Raw genomic sequence first — 27,991 nt, forward strand, 5'->3', positions numbered from 1 at the left:
AGGAGGGGTGGGCAGCACTTCCTGGGTGAGGTAAGGATGAGACAGCCCCAGGCTAGTCAGAGGTCAGTTGTGAGCTGTGTCCTTCACTGAGGGAAGTAGGCCCAGAGAGGGCTCTGACTCGCCCAAGGCCACACAGCCTTGAATGGGCCTCACCACCCACACAGCAGAGGGTCATCCTCAGCCTGGCTGGCAGGGAGCAGCAGGACGGGTCTCCACGAAGGAGAGGGGAAGGCTTTGCTCATGAGACCTCCCCCTCGAACCCAGATCTTGGCAAGGCCTGTGGAGCAGAACCAGGAGAGTGGAGAGGGGGCGTGGGATACTTTGGGGGTGACTTGAGGAAGTCCAGCATGGATGGAAAGGTACCTTGGGGGTTGCAGAAGAACCTCAGGACTCCCTGAGGTGCTCCAGGCACAGAGGGAGGAGCAAAGCCTTCCACCTTCCCCCTCCTCACAGAGTCTAGGGCGGGCCAGGCACCCGGGAGGAGGCGGTGTCCCTGGCTCTGGGCCCAAGGTGCAGCCTGAGGGCGGGGTGGACCAGCAGGGGCGGGGCACAGTGCCTGGTGTTATAAGAGGCAGCTAGGGCACAGAGGCAATGAGCTACCAGCTCAGCTTAGCAGCAGGACGCTGGCAACAGGCGCTCCCTGCTCCAGTCCAGCACCTCACTCTGCCGCTGCTATGGTCTCCATGCTCGCAGCCTGGTGCTCCATCGCTTTAGCTCTGCTCGTGGTCCTGCATGAAGGTGAGCTGCCCTGGCCTCACGTGCTGCTGCAGGGCCTGGGTCCATCCGTCAGTATCCCCCCTAGAGTCCACTGAGGAGTACCAGCCGGATCTGGTGTGGCTGCAGTGGGTGCTCTGCAGATGCACAGGCGCCACAGGCTCAGGGCAGCCGCCGGCCTTTCCCATGGGTCTGCATGGCTTCCCCGGGGCTGGCCTGGAGCTGCTGAGCAGAGAGAGTGCCAACTTCCTGGATCCTGCAGGAGAAGGAGCCTGGCAGGTCCCCTACCAGGGGCCCTGACCACCTCTCCACCTCTTTCTCCTTCCTGTGCATGCAGGGAAGGGCCAGGCTACCTCTACTCTGAAGCCACTGGGGCTCTCACCCAGGGCCCAAGGCACCCACCTGAGGCTTCGCCGTTGCTCCTGCAGCTCCTGGCTTGACAAAGAGTGCATCTACTTCTGCCACCTGGACATCATCTGGGTGAACACTCCGGGGTGAGCATCCATGGGGATCCAGATGGGAGCTACGAGGGTGGAAACAGTGTAAGGGCTACTGGCGTGCTGGAGAACCTCTGGCCGAACCCACCTTTCCCTGGGCCTGCAGATGGAGACATTGGGCTGACAGTAATAGTGACTGGTTATTGCTTCAACTCTCACATGGGAGCTGCCAGAGTCAGTTAGAGGGCTGCCCCCGGGGAATATTCACAGTAGCCTACTAAGAAAGTATTGGTTCCACTTTCCAGATCAGGGTACTGAGGCTCAGAGAGATTAGGTGGCTTCCCCAAGACTGATCACACAGGAAAATGGTAGGCTCCATCCCCAGTCTGTGGATGTCACGGCACATGCCAGCTGGGCCAAGATGCCTCTGGAAAGACTGCTACAATTAATGACAGGCCCCATGTCTTGAGTGTGCCAGGCCCCGTGCCAAGTGCTGCATGTGCAGTGTCATCCCCTGGGCCCCCAGCCTCCCCATGAAGCAGGTCATCCCCAAGAGACTGATGAGACGCCTGCCCTGGGTTACCCAGCTGAGCCCTGCCAGGATCCAGGTGCTGTCTGCTCTGCCTGCACCCGTGCTGCCTCTGGGCCTCTGCATACCTCAAACTGAGTGTGTGTGTGTGTGTGTGTGTGTGTGTGTGTGTGTGTTTTCCTTCCCCGCATTGCGTAAGGCAAGAGAAAGCCAGCAGGTAAGCATGTGTGGAGCTAATCTGCATCCAAACACTCTCAGGGTGGGAACCCTGCCAGTCCCTGCGTGCTGCGTCTACCTGGAGTCATCACAGCTCTGCTCCACCATCTAAAATTAGCTCTGTCACTCAAAGGTGCTGGACTGACCTGCCTCAGGACCTTGCCTTGTCTCTGGCCATCTTGGTCAGGTTGAATCTGAAATCAGTCCCACACACATGCACACACACATACATACACACACACAGACACACACACAGACACACACACACACACACCATTTCACCATTTTTCTATTAGAGCTCTCAGGCACATTGGTCACTCCTCCAGGCAAGCAGTGACCAGGTAGGGCAGCTCTGCTGTGAGCCTGTGTGGTCACTTCTGTGAGATGGAAGCTCTTCCTTCCTTCAGCCTTTTTGAGAACAAGAGGACCAGCCAGCTCCATGGACTCAAGTTCCTATCTGGGAAGGGATGGGGCTGTAAGGACTTCCCAGTTCCTGGCTACTGATGGGACCACAAATCCTACCCCTTCCTCACCATGCTGGGAGCTCTCCCTGCTGAGAGCTCCTCAGCCCCTGCTCACCCAGTGCCCAGAGTCCAGGGAGGGGCAGGGGTTTGTCCAGAGTGACCCATGCACCTGTGGAGGGATTTTTTACTTCAGTGGTGGGACTTCTTGAGGTCAGAGGCTGGTCACCATTTACTGACATCCTGGTGATATGATTGGCTGTCTCATTGTGCCATATCGATAGTGCCTGCTCACCAATGGCAGTGATTCATCTAATCCTCTCGCTCTCTTTCTGTCTTCCTCTTTCTCTCTCTCTCCCTGCCCCACCACTACCTTGCTGGCTGCCCGCCCACAGACAGACAGCTCCTTACGGCCTGGGAAACCCGCCAAGACGCCGGCGCCGCTCCCTGCCAAAGCGCTGTGAGTGCTCCAGCTCCAGGGACCCTGTCTGCTCCACCTTCTGCCATCGAAGACCCTGGTAGGTGGATACCCAGCTTGAAGGGGTAGGAGGGGCTGCTAGTCTGTGCCCATCCTGGGAGCAGTGTGTCTGTGAGGCAGTAGAGGAGCTGGTTGGAAGCAAGCAGGATCCTGAGGCCCATAGGTGGCTCTGGTACATGGGCGTGTTCCTACCTAAGGAACTTGTCATCCCTGAGTGCCTCCCTCCACCAGCTCTGGGACTCCTGAGGGCACTTGCGGCCTCATTCCTGGACAGGATAGATGCTCCCTAGGTGAAAGCTGAGGCAGCTCAGGCCCAGAGAGGGGACAGGACTCCTATCTGGGTCCTACTAGGCTTTGGATTCCAACTGGACTCGGGAACTTCAGAGTATGCTCAGAGGAAAAATCACTTGAGGAGTTGGGAAGCCATGACACCATCCTGGGATGAAGGGAGGGGAGCTTTGCCAAGTCTCCTCACTTTCCTAAGCCTCTGATTTCCCATCTTTGAAAGGGGAAGAGATTTTGTTCCTTCCCTCCTTTGCTTGGACTCAGTGGGAAAGCTGGAACTGGCTTCTCAAATCCCAAGCTCCAGTTCCCAAGGTCATTTACGAGAAACTCCTCCTCTTGGGCCCAAGCTGTGGCTCCTCCCTTGCCTCAGTTTCCCCTGCAGCTGCAGCTGGCTGGATTCTGGGAAGACCAGCCACCTAGCTACCTCTTTTGGAGGCTAAAAACACATTCCCGGTAGCTCATTTTTCCTCAGTCCCCTCCCTACCTGGAAAAGGAAGGATGCCAGGTGCACAGGGGTGAAAATGGATCTGCTCCCAAGGGCAGGTGGGTGGGGTAGGGTAGGGGCTGGGTTGGGCTTGCAGCCAGGTGGCTTCAGGGCCCGGGACAGCCCCTTACTTGGGCCCTATTACCATTTATTCAGGGCTGAAGCTGTGACAGTCCCAATCAATCAACCCCTCTCACACGTGTTCCAGACTGGCAAGACATGGGCCACAGAAGGAGCGCTCCTCCAGAGGTTGAGGTGAGAGGCAGCTGCATTGATTGAGCACTTCCTGTATACCTTGCACATTGTTCTCCATGTAAGATAGGACTGGGTCTTCATTGTCTTTCCAAGAGAACTGAGGCTCAGAGAAGCAAAGCCACTTGGCCAAAATCACACAGCATTAGTGGCATCTGACTGGCTCCAGAGTCTATGCTTTTAACTTCTGTGTTCTTAGCTCTGGGCCTGTTTGTGCACTATTTTAGAGGGCTTGAGGGACGGACCACAGTTGTTTGCTCAGGCTCTGTTGAATCAAGCATCTGCCATGAGCTGGCATTCACAGGGGCCAACTGCCCAGCCTGCTCCCTCCTTGATGCCCAGACTGGATCTCCTCCCTGGTGGCCTTGGTGTGGCTCATCTCTAGGCTTGGCATAGAAGAGGTGTATAGATGTTTGTCCAACCAGTCTTAAGAACAGAAGCTCCAACCTGGCCATGCAGTGGAGTGGCCCAGGGTGCAGCTTTGGGAACAGGAATGGACTGATTTGAATCCAGCCCTGCTCCAAATAAGCTTTGTGACTTCTGGCTGTGCTTCAGGTCCGTATTTTGAAACAGGGAAATAGCGGCATTGGTCCCACGAGCTTGGCATGAGGTCAGATACATTGAAGTTCATGAAGTGTGCTAAGCAGCGCCTGGCCCCCTGAGAGCTCCAGTGGTCTTAGCCATCCTGCGTCTGCCACTAGGGACTCCTTCAAGCTGGACAGTGCCAGGGCCCAGTGTGACCCCTCAGGGGTTCCCATCTTTGGGAGGAGGCAGAAAAGGCAGGAGAGAAGAAAAAGCAAGATAGTGGGATGGGCAGGACCCGGCATATATGAAGAACTGTCTGAGGACAAAGAAAGCCAGGATAAGACTTCACAGGTGCACAGCACTTCAGAATGTGTAGAGGGCTTGCTTTGCCAACTGTGTGCTTGTCTGCACCGCAGTTCAGGCCTGCTTCGTATTTTACAGGCTGAGAAAGGGTCTCAGAGAGGTTGCACCCCTTGCCTGTGTTCCCATAGCTAGAGGCCTATGCAGCCTTTTATCTCCCAGGCCTAGGCCCTTCTACCCAGGAAGAGGGCACTTGGATACTGCCAGGGTCATGGCCACAGTCTCAGCTGGATGCAGTGTGTCTGGGCTGGGCCACCTTGAGGACCGGGCAGCATGTGAGCAGATACAGTGTAGTGAGAGGAGCTGGACTGTGGGGAGGGAAGCACGTGTGCAAGGTGTGAAGAGGAAGGGCAGACGATGGGCGACGCCTGGGCTGTCTTGGCTGCCCAGTCATTCTGGCAGCTTTTGGCGTTAAATGTCAGCTTTGTCAAAGCTCCCCTGGGCAGCTTCTCGGCCTAGGCTGCTCTGTCCCTGACATGCACATTTCAGGCTGTGGCCACCCTCTGACCCGGACAGCCCTAGTCCCCGTCAGAGCTCCTGGACTGTGTATCTCCCGAGATGCTCAGTTGACCCTTCTCTATCTCCAGGGACATTTCTGCTGCCAAGGCCCGCTTTGGCAGGCGACAGCAGGAGGCAGCAAGGGAGCCCAGGCCTGCACATTCCAGGTGGAAGAAGAGATAGCGCCGAGAGCTGCAGGAGTATTGAGAAAGAAGCCCACCTACCTTGAGACAGGAGTAGATGGGCGGCTCATGGGAGACCCTCTGCCTGTCTCCTGGCCTGGCTACTCGGACCCATTTTCTGGGGCTGGCACAAGCTCTGGCCTCCCACCCTGGTGGAGGGAGCTTTGCTCAAGGCAGCTCTGTGCCGTCACACTCACTGCCTAGGAGCGCTCTCAGTTCTCAAGTGGCAGGGCAGGCCCTGGTACTGGCTGCTGGCTACAGCCCTGCTAGAAGGAACTTCGTGGAGCAATCATGAACCTGGAGGCCCTGTCCTGAGGCTCTCCTGTCTGCTGGGCTCCAATCCAGGAGGTGCCACACAGCAGGAAACACTGTCATCTAAGCCAGTCCTGGAGGCTGGATAGCCTGGGCATCCCGGCGAGTCCCCATCTGCCCTCTCCAGCCGCCCCTTCCCAGAGTCCTTGTGCCTTCCTGGCCTGGGGACCCTGCTGGTGAGAAGAGCCTGTTCTGCTTCACACATCTGTATATAACTTATTTGCTCTAAGAACTTTGAGAATCTCAATTATTTATTTTAATGTATATTTTTAGATCCTCAATTATTTACCTGAGCACGTGTTTGTAATAAACAGAGAAATGGTATCTGGCATTTTGCCTGGGCTGAACAGAGGTGGGAGGCTCCTCTCAGGAAAGGGCCCCTGGGAAGTTAGAAGGACACTGGAAGGGGAGGAAGGGGCCCAAGGTTGGTGGGTGGAGCCCCAGGTTCGACTTTCCCCCTTGCTGGGCTTCATTGGCTGCCAACCTGCCTTTTCTGGGCTTTTGCCTACCATGTGCTTTCGCAGCCTCTGGAGCTATGACATCAGGATTCTGGGACCTATGTTCCCATCAGGCTAGAAACCAATGGCCAGTCCTTTCCCCAGAGCACATTTGGAAAAAGCTGAGATTTTGAGGGTGTGGAGAACCGCTTCTGCTCAGCTGCCCTGTCCCTTACCGGGGCTGACTGGGATGCCCAGAGCAAATGAGGACCACATAGGTTCAAGCTGTGTGTACTCCTAATGGTCAGCAATAGGTGCCTGGTGGAGCCACAGTCTGGCCCTGGCACTGCCCTTCACCTTAGGCATTGGGCTGGGCCCTGCTGGAGTTTGACACTTCTCAGACTCCAGAAGCCCAGGGCTCCAGCCCTGGGGTCACGAGTCCTGCTACAACCCAAGACGAAGCTCATCTGGGTCCCAGGGACAACTTGTAGCCAGGACCACTCCGATGGCAGCTGCCTGGATCCACAACCCCCCTTCCTAACCAGCCCCTGTGAGCAGGCCATGCCCTTTCCCATGGCTGGCCTGTACTGAAGGGGCAAGCCATGACTTGAGCCAGAGCTTGGGAAATATTTATGGACTAAGCAATAATTATTTACATACTCCTCTTACCCTGCTTTGTGCATAAAACCAGTCCCGGAAGAATAACATGTTAACGTGTGTTGAGCTCCTACTGTACACTGGCATGCTGTGTACTTCATCCAGATTAACTCATTCTAGCCTCACAATAATCCTGTGGTACAGGTACTTTTATTACCCTCATTTTACAGCTGAGGAAAATGGTGCACAGAGGAGGCAAATGAATTTCCTCAGGCTACACAGCAAGTAAGTGATGGTGTCAGCATTGGAACCCAGGTCTTCTGGCTCCAAAATCTGCAGTGTTTCTGTATAACAAATATTTGTTGATTGAATTTATAGATCACCACTGTAGTCTTCCCTTGAGCAAATCTTTCTTTTCTGAGCCTCAGTTTTCTTCATCTAGAAAATGGAAAGCAACTCACAGGGCTGGTGCCGGTCTGAGCCTGAAAAGAAGCCGAGGCTGCCTGCCAGGCTACCAAGGGTGGCTATGTAGTGCACCGGACAGGGACGGAACCAAGAGACCTGCAGGGAGGGAGAGATTGGGATTGGCTGGAGTAGAGAAATGGTGCTACGCAAAGGTGACATTCCTGTCACCACAAAATATGGGCAAGGCTCAAATAAGTAGAGAGAAAATGGGAGAGGTCCCAGGCTAGAGAAAGGACAGTGAGGGTATAAAAGTAGGAGTGGCAGAGGAGCTTCCTCTAGAAGAGGCCACGTGGCCAGGGAAGAAGCCAGAATAGTGGGAGATGAAGGCAGAGAGGCTTCAAAGCTTAAGGACCTGGACTTTCTCTCATGGGCCACAGGGAGCCCAGAAAGGGCTGTGGGCAGCTGGGGACCTGATCAAAGCTGGCTTTGGAAATACACTCTGAGAGGGCGTTCTGGGATGAGTGGAGGAGTCAGGCACCAGGGAAACAAAGTCACAGCCCATCTTGGTCTGGTACAATGGGGCTGGGACAGCCCCTTCCTGGCCACCCCAGCCCAGGGCCAAAACACACCCTCAAATTTCAGCCAAGCCTGTGATGGGGGGAGTGTCACTCCCTGCCATCAAAGCTTCCCATTCAAAGTGGTCCCTTCCCCTTGGAAGCCCCCAAACAACCAGCTCATGGCCTGGTATGGCAGCCCCAGGGCCACAGCTGGCAGGAAGCTTGGCCCAGGTGTGAGGGTCCTGGTGAGAGTGTGCAGGAGGCCCTGGGAAGCAGGTACTCACGGACCTTGGCACAGGCTCCAGGGCCTGTTCAGGGTTCAGAGATCAGTGACCTAAGTAACTGAGCAGTGGCAATGATTAGAGGGAAGAGAGGAGGCAGGTATAGGTGTGAGTGACACCCAGTCCCTTAGGCCCGCAGTTCTAGGAAACGGGTCCCACACTGCAGGGTCCCTGTTCTGGCCCTTCTCCAGCTCCACCTCTGTTCATAGAACAAACAATTTGCAGGGCCAAGGGTCCTGTATGCCCAGAGCCTGTGGCTGCTTCTAGACCACGCTCCAGACAGCTGGGACCTGACCATAGAGGACGAGGGAGACAAGAGAGAAAACAGTGTGAGGAGTCATGGCCAGATCCAGTGTAGCCCTGGGAAGAAAGTTTGGGTTGTGTGGAACAAAAATCTCCCCTTTCCCTGCCTTTTCAGTCAATACTTATGTTCCTTCCAAGGCTTTTTGAGTCAAGTTCTTGTTCAGACCCAAAGAGCATGACCCTGATTTATTCAGGTTACACGTGCAGAAGAATCTGGGTCCCAGGTTCCAGTCTGGAATACATCCAGGCCCGGAGTTGGGCTGGGCCCTTGGCTGCCTCTGCAATGCCCTTCACCAAAGAAAGAGCCCCAAGAATATGCTGTGTGTGTGTGTGTGTGTGTGTGTGTGTGTGTGTGTGTTTGTGTGTCTGTCTGTCTGTCTGTCTCTGTCTTTCTCCTAATGGAGTCCAGGGTCAGTTCAGATATCATTTCCCTGTGAAGGCCATAAATTTCTGGAACATGGCCATCCATTCATTCCACAGTGATAAATAATTGCTTCTGAGGGAGACTCTTGTGAGCAAACCAGGCGCGGCCCCTGCCTTGCAGGCCAAGAAAAGTGCCATTCAAGAAAAACATAGCTGAGTAGGAAGATAACTCTAAGACCTCCTGTTTATTGAGGGCTTATTATACTTTTCACTTATCACCTCCTTGGTTCCTTAGAGCAATCTTGTAGAGCAAGCAATAATATTATTACTATTCCCATCCCATAGATAAGGTGAGCAGTAAGCAGAGTGTGGTGGTGCACACCTATAGTCCCCAGTACTTGAGAGGCTAAGGCAAGAAGATCACTTCAGCCCAGAAGATCAATACCAGCCTGGCCAGCATAGAAGACCTGTCTCTCAAAAAACAAATAATATTGGTAGACAGAATAACTGAGACTCAGAGAGTTTCGGTATCTTGTTCAAAGTCACACAAGTCGGATACGGCTAAACTGGGATTTAAAACCCTGGCTTTTAACTTCTAGGGCACAACCACACTGAGAAGGAGCTCCTGGGGAGGGGACAGCCATGGTGGTTTCCTGGAGGAAGTGGCAGGTAGGCCAAGTTTCAAGGGAGTTGGTTAAGTGAAGAGGGTTCTAGGCAGAGGAAAAAGGAAAGGCAAAGGCTGCCTCCTGAGAAGGGAGCTACCCTCAGGCTCTTTTGGAGAATAAAGGAGGAGAGGGCTGGGAAAGGCGGGATGGATCAGGAAGGAATGGGCAGTATGAGCCCTGGGCTCCTGCGCTAGGGTGGTGCTCTAGGCAGGGGACACCTACAATTGTCATCCCACTGCTGCAAATGTTCCCTACCATCAGTGCTTTGCACCTCTGGTCCTCAGGCCAGTGCTCTTGGGGTCTCCCAGGCTGGCAGGGAAAACAGACGGACAGAGAAAGAAGAGCAAGTAGAGTACACTGTGAGCCGGGCTGGTGGCAGGCAGTTGCAGGGTGGGTGGGGTTTGTGTGTCCTGGGATGAGGGACAGAGCATCCCAGCTGAGGGAGTCCTGCCAGTGTGACTGGCCAGGAAAGTCCAGGCAGAGGCAGCTGGCCCAAGCAGCCAGGGCCAGGCTGGGAATAGCACACAGGGCCAAGGGCAGAAATCTGATCTTGAGTGACAGGGAACTAGTAAAGGTTGCTGAGCAAGGGAGGGCCGGGACAGGAGCTGGCCTCAAGCTGATGGCTGATCATTGGTCCTTCTCAGGCCAGGGCTTCTGGCTCACAGGGGGCCCCCAGCCCCTCTCAGCAGGGAGCAGAGTGTGGGCCTTGCCTTGGCCTGCCAGGGATTGGAGCCAAGAGCCCTCAGCAGCTCAGAAGGGGCCCTGTGCAGGCCCGCCGGGAGCCCAGGAAGAGGAATGCAGCCCAATTAATTCTGCAAAGCTCCCAGGGCCTCGCCTTGTGGGAGCAGCTGTCAGGACAGGCCTGCCCGGACGCCACTGGCCCAGCCTGTCAATCACTCGCTGCTGATGCCAGAGAGCTGGGGGCCAGACATTTGGGGACCAGCCCCTTGCCTCCAGGCACACACGTGTCTCCCAGCCCCTTCAGGGCTAATACAGCAATAATGGTAAGAGCTACAGCCAACAGGCCTCGAGGCCCTGCAGCACACTGAGGCCCTCATTCTTACAAGAAACAGTGAGGCGAATATGTTACTATCTCCTCTTGCAGCGCAGAAATTGAGGCTTGGGGAAGTGAACTTCCCAGCCCAGTGTCAGGTGATCAGAAAGCAACAGCAGGGAAGCAGGGGTTGGACCCGGGCCATCTCGATCCCAAAATATATTCATCATAACCACCATGCTGGACTGGCTCAGCGAGGGAAACTGAGTCCTGGGAAGGTAGAATGCCTTTCCCAAGGACAGTCTGTTAAAAAGGAGTCTGGGACAGTGAATGGAGTAAGGACTTCCAGAACGAAGGCCTTGTTCCTGGCCTCGGTTTGCATTGCCTTCTCCTGATGGTGGGCTGGGAACTGTTCCCTCCCTGCCCAGTGGCTCACTACTTCTGGGCAGGTAAGACTGAAAGAAGTGATCCTGTATGTGTTAGTTATCTTTGCGTCACTGTAACAAAATCTTGAGATTATCAACTTAAAAAAGAGGAAGCTAATCCCAACACTCAGGAGGGGAGGCTGAGACAGGAGGATCACAATGAGTTTGAGGCCAGCCTGCACTACATAGGCAAGACTCTGTCTCAAAAAAAAGAAAAAAGAAAAAGAAAGAAAGTTTTGGTTCCATTTCAGTGGTTTCAGTTCGTGGTCAGCTGGGCTATTGCTTTGGGCCTGTGCTGAGGCAGCACACGATGATGGAAGCACCTGTGGAAGAAGCTGCTCACCTCACGGTGGCTGAGAAGCGAACCAAGAGGGAAGAGGAGGGGCGGGGGTCCCACAGTCACTGTAAGGGACGTGCTCCCAACTACCTAACTTTCTTCCAGTACATCCCACCTCCTAAAGCATCCACCATCTCCCAGTAGGTGCCATAGCCCTTTGGAGAACATTTACCCAAAGTATAGCACTGTCTCTCTGGGGTCTCCACCCATTTGTTCCCAGTTCTGCCACCTGGGCCCGGTCCCAGAAACCTAGTGTCAGGGGGGCCAGCTGGGCCTCGTGGTGGCTCCACTCTCACAGCCTCCTCCCAAACCACTCCCCTCCATAATGGCTCAGAGAGGTGCGGCACAGCGCTAGAGCACAGCCTCACAACCAGGAAGCAACAGAGAGGATGGCATCTGGAGTGACCAGAAGCCCAGGCTCTGCCCTTGCCAGACAGTGGGCCAGAAGGAGAGCAATGCAGCCATATCATGTGCCCTCTGTGTCTCAGTTTCCTTGTCTGCCACAAGGGGATGAAAGGCCTGATCTTACAGGGTCTTTCTGGAGTTCAATAATAGCAACTGACCCCCTCCCCAAAAAGGCATTTAATATGTGCCAGACTCTGCCCTGTGTGCTTTATTTGTTTAAAAACCCTTTTTTCTAAACAAGGCCTTATTCATGACTACATAATATATCATTATAAAAGTGTTCCATAATGTATTCGTTACCCCATAAGTACATATTTAAGTTTGTCTGGTTTACCACCAAAGGAGGTCAGAAAGTGTCACCCCAAAATATGCCCCTTTTACATCAGGATTGCTTTGAGCTAAAGGCAAATTAAGAAGCCACTCAGGCAGAAAGAGCTCTTTGGCCTCCCTATCTGCCTAAAAGCAGGAAGGAAATGTTCCTTTATGAAGAGGCTTTCCCTCCCCACCCCTGTATCAGAAAGAGAACAAAACCTTTAGCCCTGAGCCCAAAGGTAGCACTAGATGGGCCAGCGGGAGAGAACCAGCCACACAGCACTGAAATCACCTTATCGTCCCTTAGTTCTCCTACATGGATGTCCTATGATGTGCCACCTCTAGAAGCCCCAATCCCTTCTCCCTTTTCTTCTCAAGTCTCCCCAAATCCATCGTCCTTTGTTAAAATAATACATAAGCTCTTGGATCTAACTGCTTCTCTGAGTCTTCACTTCTCTTCTATGAAGGTCACTACACATGTGAAAATTAAAGTAAACAAACTGTGCGTGACTTTTCTCCTGTAAATGGGCCATTTGCAATTTAATTTGCAGGCTCAAATTACAGAAATGTGAAGGTAGAGGAAAGGACTCTTTCTCCTCTACAGCACGAATAAAATAATACTGTGTTGTACATTTGTAAATGATTTTTTGTATTTATTCCTAATTCATTTTTGCTATATGTTTTTATCGAGATATAAATACACTATAAAAAAATACACTATAAAATTCACCCCTTTAACATGCATGATTCAGAGGTCTTTATTATATTTGCAAAATTATACAATCAGCACTATAATTCCAGAACATTTTCACCACTCCATAGGAAATCTTTTACCCATTAGCAGTCACTGCTCGCCCCCAAGCCCTAGGCAACCACTAATCTATTTCTGTCTATTCTGCACATTTCTTATGAAGTGTGATTAAAAAGTAAGGTGAATGTTTTTCTTTTTACATTTTTTAAAAAATTTATTACAAGAAGAGACATTGCCATTAATCCCCCTGCTATGGCTTATGTCTAAATGTCCCACCCAAAGCCTCATACAGTCATAGACGGGGCTTTTCAGAGGTGGCTGGATCTAGAGTGTGTGATGCTGGAATTAAGGCTGTGTTATCACTAAATTAGTCCACTGATTGGTTTGGCATAGTTCTGGGTGTGGATAATGGGAAGGCCCAACCTGGGTGTAGGGAGCACCTCCCAAAGGGCAGGTAGCCTGGAAGGGATAAAAGGGAGAGGCAGACTGCTGCTGCTGCTTCACTACTTCACTGCTTTGCTGCCTTCTGCCCACCATTTCTGACCTGTTTCTCCTCTGCAAAGCCCCTCTGCCATGCCACCCTGCCTGGGAGCCAGCCAACTGTGAACTGAAACTTCTACAAACTGTGAGCTACAATAAACCTTTCCTCCTTTAACTTTGGGAGTGGAGTATTTTGTCTCAGCAAGGAGAAAAGTAACTAAACTGCTCTCCAAATACTCCCTGTTACTTCAAGCACACTTAGCCCATCATTCTTGCTACTCTCTGAAACAGTTCTGAAGTTCTGTTTCATGCGGATCTTTAGTTGCAGTGTCATGGCAGCCTTGATGTCCTGAATCTATTCAAACTGTTTACCTTTCATGGTCATTTTGACTTTGGAAAAGATTCAGAAGTTGCATGGTGCCAGGTCCCGTGAATAAGGTGGATGAGGACACACCATGTTTTTATGAGCCTGCCATTCTGTTGGATGGCACTTGGCTGTATTTACCATATTTGTGATCACACTTCAAAAAGACATAAAAGAGGACTTCCAGAACGGCTTCAGAAAGTACCAAGAATGATGGAATAAATGTGCTTGAAACTAGGAGGAGTATTTTAAGGGGGATTAATGACAATGTGTCTTTTACTGCAATAAATTTTAAAATTTAAACATTTACCATGTAATTTGCTCACATCTTATAAATGGAATCATGCAATATGTGATCTTTGGTTTCTATCTTCTTTCATTTAGCCTAATGTTCCAGAGTTTCATCCATGGCACATATCTCTTGATATATCTTAATTAATTTTTGTGGCTGAATGATCTTTCTTCAGGGATAGACTATCCTTTGTTTTTCTATTCATCCATTGATAGACATTTGGGGTTTTCCTGCTTCCTGGTCTAAACACTTTATTTTAACCCTCAGTGACTCTATGGGACAGTGCTATTCCATATGGACAAAAAGACCAAGGTCCAGAGAGGTTAAGGAGCCCACTCAAGCTCACTTAGCTAGTGAGCAGCACTGGTGGGCTTTGCCCCAGGATGGCTCTGGAGATGATGGCCTTAAGCACTGACCCACACTGCCTTCTCAGTCAAATAAGTTGGTATAGGTCAGGACACCCAGGAAACTAAGGAGCACTTACCAAAGGGTTGCCTTTCTTGGCAGTATTTCTGAAGATGGTAGAGTTGGGGGTGCCAGCCAGGACTTCAAGCAAAGTGAAAATGTTGGAACCCTCATAAAGAAGCACTGCCATCTCAGCACACAAGAGATCTGCCAGGAAAGAGACATCCCTTCACACCCAGGTGAGCCTGCTCCCTCTACGGAGCATCATAAGTTGTCAACCCAGAGCCTGTTTCCCCACCTGGGAAGCCTTGGCTGCTCCTTTCTTGGCCAACACCCTGACCCTGGACAGCAGAAGAAGGGTCAATGGGTCAGGTGAAGATTAAGAGCTGTATTCCTGGCTGGCACTGTTAGACATGTGGCCTCGGGCAAGACTCTTCCTCCAGTGGGCCTCCACTGGCTAAACTATGAGTCTAGAAACATTAATGTGTTCTATTTAATTATAAATGTACTGTGCTATATGAAGAAAAGCTGTGGTTAAAAAATATAAAGACTATAGGAATATTGAGAATAATAAGTTCCCCCTGCTTCCTCACTCCAAAAGTGGGCACATAGACTTTTTCTATGGATTCAGACATATTTCTAGCTTTTTAGAGGTATCTTAAAAACAGAAACATAAAACTTGCTCTTCTGTAATCTGCTCTCCTCACACCATAGACCTCATCCCACACCAGTGCACACAGATCTTCCTCAGCCTTTGTCTCAACAGCTCCATCAAGGGCCACAGCATGGACCAAAGTTGTTTACTCAGTCCTTGCCCACAGGCCCATTTTAAAGACCCAGGATGCTGTTTGTATACATGTGCTGCAGTAAAGGCCTTATTTAAGCATTGCAGTCCACCAAGGACAGATTGTTAGAAGGGAAATCAGTGACTCAAAGGACAAGCACCTTGAAAATATCCTGCCACGCCTAGAAGGTCTGATGGTGTGTGACTGTAATCCCAGCTGTCTGGGAGGTTAAGGCATGAAGATCACAAGTTTGAGCCCAGCCTTGGCAATTTAGCAATTTAGGGAGACTCTATCTCAAATACCAGTGCAAAGGCCTTGGGTTCAATTGCCAGTACTACAATCAATCAATTCAATTAAATAAATAAATAAATAGATAGATAAATAAATAAATAGTATATTTTGCCAAAAATAGGGCTCCAATGTGCTCTCTGTTGCACCTGGCAGGTAAGGCAACCACTTGGACCAGAACACATGCTGTCTCCATGGCAGCCACACAGGCAGGAATGCAGTGCCGAGTGTGGCCCAGGCTAGGCACCATCAAGCCTTAGCAGTCAAAGTACAGGAAACCTCAAAGAAGAACAAAGACAAGACACCAGCTGCTCTGAGAAGAGTGACCTCACTCTATCCACTCCCCAAATCCCTCAGAGCAATAATCCCTCCCCTTCCCTTCAAATTCTTTGTTCTCTGCCTGCTCTAGGCTGACTCCCTTTCGAACTCAGCCCTCTTGCTGGCTGGGCATTCAAGTATTAAATAAACAAGCCTTGTTGCTCACACAATGCCTGACCAGAATATTCTCTTTCTCCCTCTCTCTCTCTCTCTCTCTCTTTCTCTCTCTCCCTCTCATACCTTTAGTGCTGAAACCTGGAATAGGGTGACTTTCCCTACAGGGCTTTCAAAACCCTATCTTGAGCCTTTTGTCTTGAAGAGACCATTGGGTCCTCCGACTGTGCCTGGGCCATATTCCAGACAGCCTCACTGACCACTTCAGATTGAGTAAGACTTTCCCTTCCACTCCTCTTACTCAGCAACCTCCCTCCCCACCTTGAAGTGCACCCCCAAGGGCCTGGCCACAGGCTGCTGAGCACCAACCACCCTCCGTGTGTACTGGGCCCCAACTGGGGTCCCAAGTCACACAGCTTCGGTCCTGGGCACCCATGCCTGGCATACCTGGCCCAGCCCTGAGCCCGCTCAGCACCCTTAGAGCCTGGCAATATGGCATAACAGGCAGTGGTGCCAGGGCCACTTCACATGGTACAGCCATGGAGGCCATGGTCCTGACCAGCTGGCACTCATGCATGCAGCAAGACCACAGCCCACACCTGAATGCTGCCTGCAGCACTCACATGCACAGCCCACCATTCAGCCACAAGCCATCCAGCCTGGGCAAGATGAATGCAGGCCTGCATGGCATGCTGCCCCCACTCTCCCAGCTGGCACTGCTGCTGCTGCAGCTGCCTGGTTCCATAAATAAGCTAGTCCACACGTGACCTGAGCCCCCAGGACCACCTCCAAATGCAGGCCCAGGTCAAGGGGCTAGGGCTGCCTGGGCTACACCACCTCCAGCCACTGCTGTGGCTGCTCTTCCTCCTCCTCCTCCTCCCCTTTTTGATTAATACAGGTCCCCTCCCCACGGGTGTTGCTGCTGCCCTAGGTGCTAGATGTGGGAGTCCCTCCTTGGGGGACCCCAAACACTGCCCTCTGAATCCTAACCTCCCCCACCTTATGGAGCATTCAATCAATTAAATTGCATGGGCCAGAGAACACTGCATGCACCCTGGGCAGGCTCCGTGACCAGGACCACACCCCTCACAGTCTTCACCAGCCCACCCCACACCCTGTCCAGATCACAGTGTGTCCCTAATCCCCTATACTCCACGCTAGGCCCTCCCCTCCCTCCTCCCAGTGGCCCCAGCCCCCAGCCTGGCCCAGCTCCATGTCACTCACTCTCTCATCCTTCTCTCTCCCTCTCTCCTAACCCTAAATAGCATGGCAGCAGCCCAGAGCTTGCTCACCACCCCGAGCCAGGCTTGGCATCAACTGGGAGCCTCAGACCTGACCTCTGTGCCACTGTAATCGCCACTGTTTTGTCCCATTCCATGCCCCCTACAGTGCCAGACACCTTGGGTCCCTTGTGCACTCCAGTTGCCCAGCATGGCTTGAGACCCTGCACATCCCGAGATCTTGGTGCTGCCCTAACAACCCCATGTGTCCCTGGACCCCAGCACAGCTCCAAAAGCCCTTCATGACTCGGGACCGCTGAGTGTTCTCAGAGCCCTAGCTCTTGGCCAACCGGGCTGTGTGCCCTGGTAAGGGGTCCCACCCCAGAGGGCCCCTCTCTTCCAACAGACAGAGTCCCACCCCAGAAGGACTCCCCAGGTCCAACAGGGACATCCAGCCATGCCCCAGCTACCTGACCCAGTCATTTGGTCTCACCTGGGCTGATTTAACTATCATTTGTAGTTCCCCTCTCTCTCCCTAAATAGATAGAAATAAGTACATTCCCTGACCCAGTCCTACGGGGATGACCACAGGCACCTTCAGCCAGACCTTCCGGAGTGCCCTACAGCCGTTCTCCAAGAAGATTCAAACTAAAACTATCAGACGGGATTCCCAGAGATTCAAAAAATTACAAAAACTTGAGACTGGCCCTGAAACCTCACAACAGGAGCTAATCAACCTGGCCTTCAAAATCAAAAGCCACACATTTCTGAGCTGCATAGGCTGGTCTCTGCCATAAAAAAAGGCCCCAAAGTCAACTACCAGGTTGACCACAAAGGGATTGAGGGTGCCCCTGACTTGAGGCTCTCTTCCAGGGCCATGCTTCAAGTGCTGCCAGAACACTCACTGAGATAGGGAATTCCCACAGCCCAGGATTCCCTCCAAGCAGTGCCCTTCCTGCAGGGATCCTCACGGGAAGTCTGATTACCCACCACTGGCAGCCACCCCTGCTGCTTCTGGGCCACAACCCCAGATACCCTTGGCCAGCTCCTTCCCAGACCTTCTTATCCTGGCCTCTGAAGACTACACCACCTGGAAGCCTTGCCATCTCAGACACCAAGGTCCAGGTAAATCTCATGGTAGAGAATAAGTCCATCCCTTTCTTGATCAATACAGGGGCCACTCATTCCACCCCTCCTTCTTTTCAAGGTCCAGTGTTTCTGGCCCTAACTACTGTGTGGCCATTGATGGCAGTCTCCAAATCTTTTAAAATACTCCCAATTTGGTGTCAATTGGACCAACACCTTTGCCCACACTTGCTCTTAGTCATTCCCATCTGTCCTGTTCCCCTTTTAAAGTGAGACATCTAAGCCAATTTGTCACCCACTCTGACCATCCCCAGGACACAATCAGCACTTATAGCCACCCTGGTTTCCCCTTCCCTTCCTTCCTCTGTGTCTCCCATCATCTTCCCTTACCTTAACCCCAGAGTCTAGGATACCTCCTCCCCATCCCTGGCTTCATACCAACAACTACTTGCCATCCCTCTCAAGCCTAATCATACCTACCCTGCCCAACAACAGTATTCTATCCCTGTCCTGGCTTTATAGGGTTTACAACCTATTATCTCTTGCCTGTTGTGATACAGTCTCTCAACTCTCCTTACCACAACCCCATTCTCCTGGTACAGAAAACAGATAACACTTATAGACTGGTATAAGATCTCCACACTATCGATCAGATTGTCCTTCTCATACCCCTCATGGTGCCAAACCCATACACACTTGTGTCCTCTGTCCCTCCATCTACCACTCATTACTTTGTCTTAGACCTAAAAGATGCCTTTTTCACTCTCCACCTGCACCCCTCCTCACAACCCCTCTTTGCCTTCACCTGAACAGAGCCTGACACCCATCAGTCCTAACAGATAACATGGACCACATTGGCACAAGTTTCCTGAGACAGCCCCCCACTATTTCAGTCAGGCCCTTGCCCATGATTTGCTCTCCTTTCACCCTTCTTCCTCTCATCTCACACAGTATGTAGATGACCTCCTCCTCTGCAGCTCCTCATGTGAGTCATCCCATAAAACACCTCTTATTATTACAACATCTAGACTCCAAGAGATACTGGTTATCTCCCTCTAAGGCCCAACTCTCTTCCTCATTCATCACCTATCTGGACATCATTCTTCACAAACATACCAGAGCCTACCTCCAGACCACATCTGCTTGATCTCCCAGAACTCAGCCCTCAAGGGTCAATATTTTGCCCTTTCCAGCATAACTGGGCTATTCCTTCTCTGAACACCAAAAATATCAAGCCCTCTGTACCAAAGATAGATGGTTCCTAAGCCAGAAAAATTTCCTTCTCCCCACTTCACAAGCACACGCCATTCTTAAATCCTCTCATGACAATTTTCACACAGGCTACAAATCCCTAACTCAAATGCTTGAGCCTCTTATCTGCTTTCCCTCCTGGAAAACCCTCCTTAAAACCATCACTGCTCAATGCTGTTTGCCATGCAACCACACCTCAGGGCTTCCTAAAGCCCCTCCTTTCCCACCCATCAAGCATGACAATTTTCTCCAACTTGGGGCTGACAAATTAACTTCACTCACACGCCTTGAATACAAAAGCTAAGATATCCCCTGGTACTGGATGGGTGGAGGCCTTTCCCACAGGCTCAATAAAACTTCCATACCCCCTACAGGTCTCAATCATTCAGAAATATAGAGCCAATGGCCTCCTCAAGACCCACCTCTCTAAGCTCACACTCCAGCTTCATAAAGACTGGATTTCCCTGCTCCAGATCACTGTCCTTCACATCCAAGCCACCCCCCAGGAACCTACAGGATACAGTCCATTTAAACTTTTATATGGCCACACTTTTCTGCTCCAGCCAAACTTCAGCCCAGAGACCAATCTCATCAGAGGCTATCTCCCAGGTCTGTAACAAGCCTGAAAAGAGATCCAACACGCTGCTATCCTTCTCTTGCCTTCTCTTGACAACCAGCCTTGTGAAGAGAGCCTAACCTCAACAGCTATCCATCTATGAGACCCTCCCAAGTGGGTACATCATTCACAGGTAAAGCTATGTCCTGATGATACTTCCCCTGACTCTTCCTTATAAAAATATCAATAATCTCTCCTACTTCCCTCAGGCTGACTCTAATTCCAGAAGACACTTAAATGCCTCATCCCTGCTTATCCAGCTGCTTCTCTCACTTCCTTTATTCAATTTGCTTTAATCTTGCTTGATTTAACCCTCAGACCTCCACCCTTGAGTCCGCCTTCACCCTGATTAGGTTCCCCTTCTCCCATCCCCTCACCCACCAAGACAGAGAGAGGCTCATTCTACTTTCTGTGCCATTTAAACCCAGCACTGGTCACAGAACACTCCCCAGGAAGAACTGTCTTCCCTTGGTGTCTGGCCAACCATGGAGACATCTGCCTTGGCCATTCATCCATGCTCCATTACAGCCCTGAGTCCCAGCTGGAGAAGTCTGCTGTCAACCTTGTTGCTGCTCTCATTTTGCCACACCAAGCACAACAATTACTTCTTTCTGTTCTCCATGGGAAATCCCTCTCCCTCTCTTACACCTTCCTCCCCTCCCCAGCTTGCCTCTCACCATAACCCCGATCTGACAACATAGGGACCTATTACTTCCCTGACCTGCTGTTATTCCCTCTCCCAAGATCTTTCTAACAGCCTCAAAAAGAAAAAAATAGCTGACTCCATTCTTACCTTACAGAACCAGATAGATTCTCTGACCACAATAACCCTCCAAAATCATAGGGGCTTAGATCTTCTCACAGCCAAAAAGGTGGCTTATACGTCTTTATAGGACAAAATGTTGCTTTTATACCAACTAGTCATGCATAGTGGGAAACACAACAAAAAGGCTAACTGAAAAAGCTTCAAAAATTAGACAACACCTGTCTGACTCTTAGACCAATATTTGCATCTGGGCCTCATGGCTTCTCCAATTACTGTCTGTATCATTCTCCTCCTTCTTTTTGGTCTATGCCTTCTCAGACTTCTCTCACAATTTTTACTGAAGATCACCAACTGGCAGATGCTGACCCTGACCACTCCTCAATATACCCCTATTCCCAAAATCTCTCTCCTGATTAAGGTGTCCATACTCCCCACATGTCATGCATTAAGCAGCCTTGAGAAACAGCACCCATTTCCCCTACTCTTCCCTCCTTTTTTATACAAAAAAAGACAGGAATATCATATCCAGTGGGCCAGAGCACACGCTGTCTCCATGGCAACCGCACAGGTAGGAGTACAGTACCGAGTGAGGCCCAGCCTGGGCACCATCAAGCCTTGGCAGAGGAAGTACAGGAAATCTCAAAGAAGAGTAAAAACAAGACACTGGCCATCCCAAGAAGAGTGACCTCACTCTATCTGTCACCCAATTCTTCAAGGCAATAACTACCCCCCTTCTCTTTAAGTTTTTGTTTTGTTTTGGTTTGGTTTTTTGGTACTGGGGATCGAACTCGGGTCCTTGCACCTGTGCAGCCTTTAAATTCTTTGTTCTCTGCTTGCTATAGGCTCATTCCCCTTCAGACTCAACACACTCACTGCACACCTGAATGTTAAATAAACAAGCCTTATTGCTCACACAGTGCCTGCTAAACATGATCTCTCTCTCTCTCTCTCTCTCTCTCTCTCTCTCTCTCTCTCTCTCTCTCTCTCTCTCTGTCTCTCCTACTGCCTCTGGGAGCAAGTGTCCATATTCTTGCATTCCTTGCAGCACTGAGGTGGGTTTTTATGATCTCATAGCTTGGTAATCTAATGGGGAAAGCACTTCTTTTTTTTTTTCTTTCTTTCTTTCTTTTTGAGACAGGGTCTCAATACATAGTTCAGACTGGCCATAAACTTACTATGTCACCTAGGCTGGCCTCAAATTCATGTTGATCCTCCTGCCTCAGCTTCCCAAGTGCTAGGATTATGGGTGTGTGCCACCATGCCTGGCAGGAAAGCACTTCCTATACATGAATTCTAATGTGTAAAAGAGATGAACCTTTTTGGCTTCTTCTCAAAGAAGGTGAGGAGCATGGATCCATCCCTCATGGTCCACTCCCTCCTCAGTTTGGATAGAGGGTCCCTCTAGTGTCTTCCAGTGCTGGTATCTAGGATGCCATTAGGCTGAGGTCAGACCCTCTAGGGCTGGCTTTGCCCATCACCTCTCACTCTACCCCTGGGAGTGTGGGTGCAGAGAAGTGACTGATTGGCCTTCAGCTGACCCAAGCTTCCATAACAAATATACCTGTTAGCAGGCACCTTATGAGGACTTCTTATCTTCATCTCAAAGCATGTGTAGTGGGTGCCTTTAAGCACTCAGACCTGAAAGTGTCTTGGAGTGTTCCGGGGTGTCCTGGTTGATTCTCAATTTATGACCCAAACTGCTTTTTTACAGAAGCTAGATCCTGGTTTTGCCTTTGCCCAGGCTTTGCTGTATAGACCCAGGCAGATCACTGTCCCTCCTGGGTTCTAGAGTCCTTCCTCAGCTGCCAGCCTTATGATGTCCCTCCAACATGCAGAATTGGCCCCCTCTAGAGGCTGTACATACACCACACTCTTTAATTAATCCCAGGGTAGGAGGAGAGCTCCTCCAGGGAAAGGTGACAGATTGGGGGAGGGGGCAGAGGAAGTGAGCATACCCACACCCCTTCAGGGCCAGGAATCTGAGGCTCCTTCACTACGACCTCTATTCAGTGCAATGACCTTGAAACAGTGGGGTCCCACTTGGCTAAGATGAGATTGCATGTGGGTACAAAGGAGGCATTTGTGTGTGAGCACATGTGCATATAAGGGTACACCTCTATGTAAAATGCATTCCTATACATGCAACTGGGGATACTTCTGCATGTCTCTCCTATAAGGATTCAGGCTTGTTTCTTATATGCACAGTACATGTGTGTGCTCATGTGGCCCTGTGTATGTGTGGCTGCAAGTGTCCCTATGTGTGTGTCTTTGGCAGGTTGAGGCTGCATGGATATGTGTGCAGGTGTGTGTGCACATTTGAGGATCCATGTGCATGAGAATCTATGATTGCACCTGTGTGTGCACAATAACTGGCAAGAACAGACGTGCAGGGGTGTGTGCATGTGTGTGTATGTGTCCAAGTACATGTAAGAACATGTGTGTGAAGTAAATATAAGTGTGTACTGTGTATCACATGCATGTGCATCTAGAGGTGTTGGAGGGATGCAATTATGTTTGGAACCTGTGAATACACACAAGTGTACATTTGCACAGGGGAAGTGTGGACCATCCTCCAAACTGCCACCTCAGCCTCTGAGAGATAAGACATTTCCTCCATTCTCATCCCCACCTCTGTGCACTACTCACTGAAAACGATATCACTGTATAAACTCTGAAAATCTTATTTATTTACGTGTATATTAATTATTTTAGCAATTAGCCAGTCATTATAACCTTTATTTATTTTTAAAACAAACATGATTATATCACAGATGCAAAATTCAGATAGAATGTGAACAGAGGGGGCAGGGATTTAGCTCAGTGGCACCGCACCTGCCTCCCAATTGCAAGGTCCTGAGTTTGATCCCTAGTACCAAAAAGAAACCCTAAGAGTGGAGGGTTTCCCACCTCCTGCCTCCAGAGGGTGTGGGATAACAGAGCTATGTAAGTACACACAGGGATCAGAACGGAACTGAGAGGGAGGAGCCAGGGTGCTCAGTTGAGGTTCCTGCCTCAGTTTCTGAGGCTGTCCACCCCTGAACGCCATCTTCACTTCGGTGCAGGTTGGGTGGGTGAGAGGTTTATCAGACAGAGCCCTGGCCTGGAAATCAGGCAGCTCCAGAGCAGTCCCCACTCTGATGGCCTTGGGTAAACTCCTGCTCCCTTGGAACCATTGTCTCTTCTGTAGTATCCTAGACTCCTGTTGCAAGAAAGCTCTAAATGCAAGCTCTGACCTGTGCCCTGTTTCTCTGCTAACCTCACCCCTGCCCAGGACAATTTTTACCTGCATTCCCTCTTCCTGCACTGCCTCCTCACCTCTCACAAACTTCTAACCGCCCATCAAAGCCTATGACTGGCTACACATCTGCCTATTTTCCTAACTGAACTTTGGACTCCCCAGAGCAATAACAGGCTCACAGTATTCCAGGGTCCCCACATCCCATGCCAACCTGGTTTAACACCAGTCAGTATTTGAAGATTGGAGATAAAGGGGGAAGACAAGGGAGGGTGGGGACTCCATGCACAGCAATGTTTGGGCCAAATAGCTCGTCGCTGGGTGCCTTCAGAGCAGTAAGTCAGCCTGATCCTTGCATGGAGAAGGGGAGAGAAAGCACCATTTATCAGTCTCCACCCCAGGCTTACTGTCTTTTATTATCACGGGCACCTGCAGGTAAGCAACATTTTTGTGCCATTTTATAGAACCTGACCCACCTCACCTGCCCAGAAGATAAGAAAGCCAGAACTCAAGTGCTGGCCTCCAGGGCCACTCTCAGGCTCTCTAGGCCCCAGGCTTTTATCTCCTTTGAGGAGCTCCCTCCCTCCCATATTCCTTGGCATTAAATAGGTCTCTGGGGCTCAGTCCCAGGGGCTGCTGAGAGTGCCAAAGTTCAGAGTTCATGCCTCAAGAGCAGCCCTGGTTGATGGATGGGTCATCTGGGTTGGTGGACAAAGGGCCCGGCTTCCTCACTCCTTGGGAGGGACATGCCAAGGCTGGGCCGAGGGGATGGTCCCAACTGGGTGAGGCCCTGGTTCCTTACCTGCTGCTCAGTAGCTCACCTGTATTGGCTTCTTCCTAGGTCTCACTTCCCACATCCCAGTGGCTTCTGGGCCTCCTAAAATACACAACAAACACACATTTTACTCTCAAGTCCTATTATAGTTTCCTTCTGGGGAGCCTCATGCAAGATGGGAGGCTATGTATGCCTTCAGCAGCCAAAAAACCCTTGTCCCAAAAGGGCCCTTGTCTCAGGGACAAGGGACTTCGTCCGAGTTAGAAGCAGCAGTGTGGAGCCCAGGCAAGCCAAGGAGCCTCAGCTGGGGAAATGCTCAGCAGCAGCCCCCATCCTGGCTGTGTGTGGCAGTATCAGGTAGAGCATGGGGTTGCATATGCAAAGGGAGAGGGGCAGGGTGTGAGCACATAGCCTTTGGGGAAAGGTCTGGGGGGGCCTGCCTGAAACTGCCCAAGCCCACAGCCTCCCAGGGGAGCAGGGAGGCTGTGGCAGCCCTGATGTGGGTCTGAGCAGCTCAGGGCCCTTCCCAGGACCTCAGTTTCCTGCTCATAAAGTGGTCCAGGGCCTGGGGTTAGTGAGGAAGGGAAGGAAGAATCTCAGGGCCTGCCCAGGGCTCCTGCTCTCCGGTCTTGCTGGCAGTCACCAACATACAAAACTCTTGAAGTGGGATTTTGCTCTTTGTCCCTACACACTTTGAGGAGGGGGTGTTTTTTAACCTAGAGGAATAAGTTCTGATGGTTGAAACTCAAGTGCTGAAAAAGACATGTTGACTTTGGGAGTGGCCTTCCCTCTACCTCCCAGGTCAACCCTAAGGCAGGCAGCCTCAGAAAGTGAAAAAAGCAGTTTTCAGAGCCAGATGGACTTGAATTCAAATTCATTCAGGGAAGTCCCTTAAACTTAGAGAAATTACTTAAACTCGCTGAGCCTCAGTTTCCTTGGCTGTGAAATGGGGTGACAATGTCCCATGGGCCGAGCAAGTATCTGCAATCTCTAGTCCTTAACCAGGGAAAACAGTAATTGGTTTCCACTGATAGAAGAGGCAATGGAGGCCCAGGAAGATCACTTGGCACTGAAGAAGCAGGCTTCCCTCAGTTGGGTAGACCTATTTAGCCCTTGTCCAGGAAGTCCTGGGTCCCTCAATCCAGCTACTGCCTGGCCTGGGGCACTCCCCCACCAGCCTCTCTTGACTGGCTCAGCCCTGACCTAAGCGTTACCCACTGGCACTTTTTCTATGCCTGGCCTGAAAGGCAGCTGGGCTGGGCCTACAGCGTCAGCCCTGCCTGGGATACCTTTGGCCTCAGGTATGCCAAGACCTGAGCCAGGAGATCAAAGGGATCAAACTACTGTACACTCTGCTCCTACTCCCTCAAGAAGCTCTCGGCCTCATAACACCTGGGGTAAGCAGGCATGCCTGGCTACGGGGGAAACAGGCCCACTGACTTCAACATGGAAGGGGAATCACACACCTCCTTGGTTATAAGTGAGGATCACACAGCAGAAAGGCTGAGGGTAGGAAGATAGGGAGACAAAAAAATTAAACCGAAGTGAACAATGAAACAATAGTTCTACTTCTAGGTACATATCCAAAACACATGCCTAGATATGTTCATTTTTTAAAAATATATACTAGAATGTACATAGTCACACATTTATGATAGCTCCAGTCAAAAGCTACCCAGAAACTCAGCAATAGTAGAAAGACTATATATTGAATCAGACCCGAATAAAACCACATAGATGACCTGACAAACCAAAAGTACAAAACTGAGTAGTATGTACCATCATATTCCATTTGTATGGTTTTAAAACAGGAAAAACCAATCTATGGTTTTAGAAGTTAGGAAAGTGCTTCGTCCTGGGAGGAGCAGTGACTGAAATGGGGTGGGGAGGCTCCTGAGGTCATGGTCATGATACCAGGGCTGATGGGGTCTGGGACAGGTTCCTAGGTTCTTGTGTGCAACAAAGAATCGGATGTGGCAGGAGGTAGCAAGGAAAAAGCAGCAGAGTTTATGAAGGTGATAGGACACCAGGGCAAGTGAGCTTATGCTTGCAAAAGGAAAAGAGCATGAGCACAAGGGCATAAGGTAGGGGATTAAAGCAGGCCAGTTCTGGGGCGTCTCCCCTTGGGTTTCTTCCAGAGCATGATTGACAACATGATTGACAAGGTGCTGAGTCATGTCAGCTGCCTCTGCCGTCTGTGTCTTTTCCCAAGATTCATCCTGTTATAATTGGATGTAGGAGATGCAGTCCATATGCATGAACCTTCAGTGAGCTCCAGGTGACAAAAGGTTACTGCAGGTCATGGCAGCAGGTCTGGTGCACACGGGTCCCGGTTTGAAGTTTGGGAATTTTCTAGGGCATGCTTGAGGGTCTTTGCTTTCCTCCATGTAATAAGCCTTAGAGCAAGGTTGAAGGGGTGGCCCTGGGCATTGCACAGATTCAAGTGAGTGGAGGTAAGCAGACCCATAACACCAGTTGTACTATCTATATTAGTCATGTTCTGTTTCTGGCTCTAACTGCAAGCTATATGAGTGCTTTCAATTTGTGAAAATTCATTAAGCTATATACATTTATGATTTATATTCTGTACAAATATTATGCTTTTGAACTCTATACAAATTAAATCTTAAGGCATGTACTCTGTGTCTGGCTTCTTTTGCACAACATTTCTGTTGAGAGTCATTCAAAAACTCAATGTAATGTTCACTTCATTGCTGTATAATATCCCATTGTGTGAATATCCCACCATTTGTTCATTCTACTGTTGATAAATTTCAGCTGTTTCCAGTTTGGAGCTGTAAGAAACAGTGCTACTTTGAACATTTTGCATCTGTCTTTTGGTGAACATACATATGCATTTCTGCTGAGTGTATGCCTGGGAGTGAAGTCGTTGGATGATAGGGTAGATAACATATCTTCAGCTTTGTTGATACTGAAATACAGTTTTCCAAAATGTTCTGTCAATTCACATTTCCATCAACTGTATATGGCAGTTTCCTCTTGGCCATCCCAGTAAGCATGAAATGGTGTTGTACTGTGGTTTAAATACTGTGGTTTAAGTTGTACTGTGGTTCAAACTGTGGTTTAAGTCAACTTCCTAATGAAGTTGAGCACTTGTCCTCATTGGAATTGCCAAGGAGCAGACCCTGAGACACAAAATCAAGAATAAGAAGTTTATTTGGCAAGTGTGCTATTCTGCCTGGGCTGTCATAACAAAACACCTCGAAAGGGGTGGCTAAAGCAACAGAAATTTATTTTCTTACAGTTCTGGAGGCTGGAAGTCCAAGATCAAGTTCCAGCAGGGTTTCGTTGGTCTGGTGGGCCTCTGCTTGGTTTGTGCACAGTCTCTCTGTGTGTCTTCATATGGCCGAGAGAGAGAGAGAGAGAGAGAGAGAGAGAGAGAGAGAGAGAGAGAGAGAGAGAGAGAGATC

General features: G+C 50.5%; 1 protein-coding gene and 1 long non-coding RNA gene across 4 annotated transcripts in view; one reads left to right on the forward strand and one right to left on the reverse strand.

Moving 5' to 3' along the window:
• Window positions 1-27,991, reverse strand: part of LOC110347117 (uncharacterized) — a 47,545-nt gene that overhangs the window by 4,084 nt on the left and 15,470 nt on the right. Inside the window, exons 3-4 of the long non-coding RNA XR_015452691.1 lie at window positions 24,607-24,662; window positions 1,117-1,237 (exon numbers count right to left, since the gene is read on the reverse strand). This is a non-coding gene — a long non-coding RNA (uncharacterized LOC110347117). The remainder of the gene's footprint in view (window positions 1-1,116; window positions 1,238-24,606; window positions 24,663-27,991) is intronic.
• Edn2 (endothelin 2) lies at window positions 155-27,989 on the forward strand. 3 transcript variants are annotated; one of them, XM_004871806.4, is made up of 6 exons: window positions 157-738; window positions 1,052-1,208; window positions 2,753-2,875; window positions 3,761-3,859; window positions 14,209-14,345; window positions 15,336-27,989. In XM_004871806.4, the coding sequence occupies exons 1-6, from the start codon at window positions 675-677 to the stop codon at window positions 15,437-15,439; spliced, it is 684 nt and encodes a 227-aa protein (XP_004871863.1). In that variant the 5' UTR covers window positions 157-674; the 3' UTR covers window positions 15,440-27,989. The 3 variants fall into 3 exon arrangements, with proteins under 3 accessions (XP_087071104.1, XP_004871863.1, XP_004871864.1); XM_087214978.1 differs by having other exon boundaries at window positions 155-738; window positions 14,209-27,989; XM_004871807.3 differs by lacking the exon at window positions 15,336-27,989 and having other exon boundaries at window positions 165-738; window positions 5,329-14,349.

The sequence above is a fragment of the Heterocephalus glaber genome, unplaced genomic scaffold (genome assembly GCF_053883595.1).
Source record: "Heterocephalus glaber isolate CG9 unplaced genomic scaffold, H.glaber_assembly_v1.0 deba00001452, whole genome shotgun sequence".
NCBI lineage: Eukaryota > Metazoa > Chordata > Mammalia > Rodentia > Bathyergidae > Heterocephalus > Heterocephalus glaber.

Excerpts from the sequence above, each read along its gene's own strand:
- Edn2 (XM_087214978.1), top strand. The coding sequence starts at position 675 with ATGGTCTCCATGCTCGCAGCCTGGTGCTCCATCGCTTTAGCTCTGCTC. Across the intron at positions 739-1,051 it reads GCTCGTGGTCCTGCATGAAG|GGAAGGGCCAGGCTACCTCT; the intron begins GTGAGCTGCCCT and ends CTGTGCATGCAG. Across the intron at positions 3,860-14,208 it reads GCGCTCCTCCAGAGGTTGAG|TATTTCTGAAGATGGTAGAG; the intron begins GTGAGAGGCAGC and ends CTTTCTTGGCAG.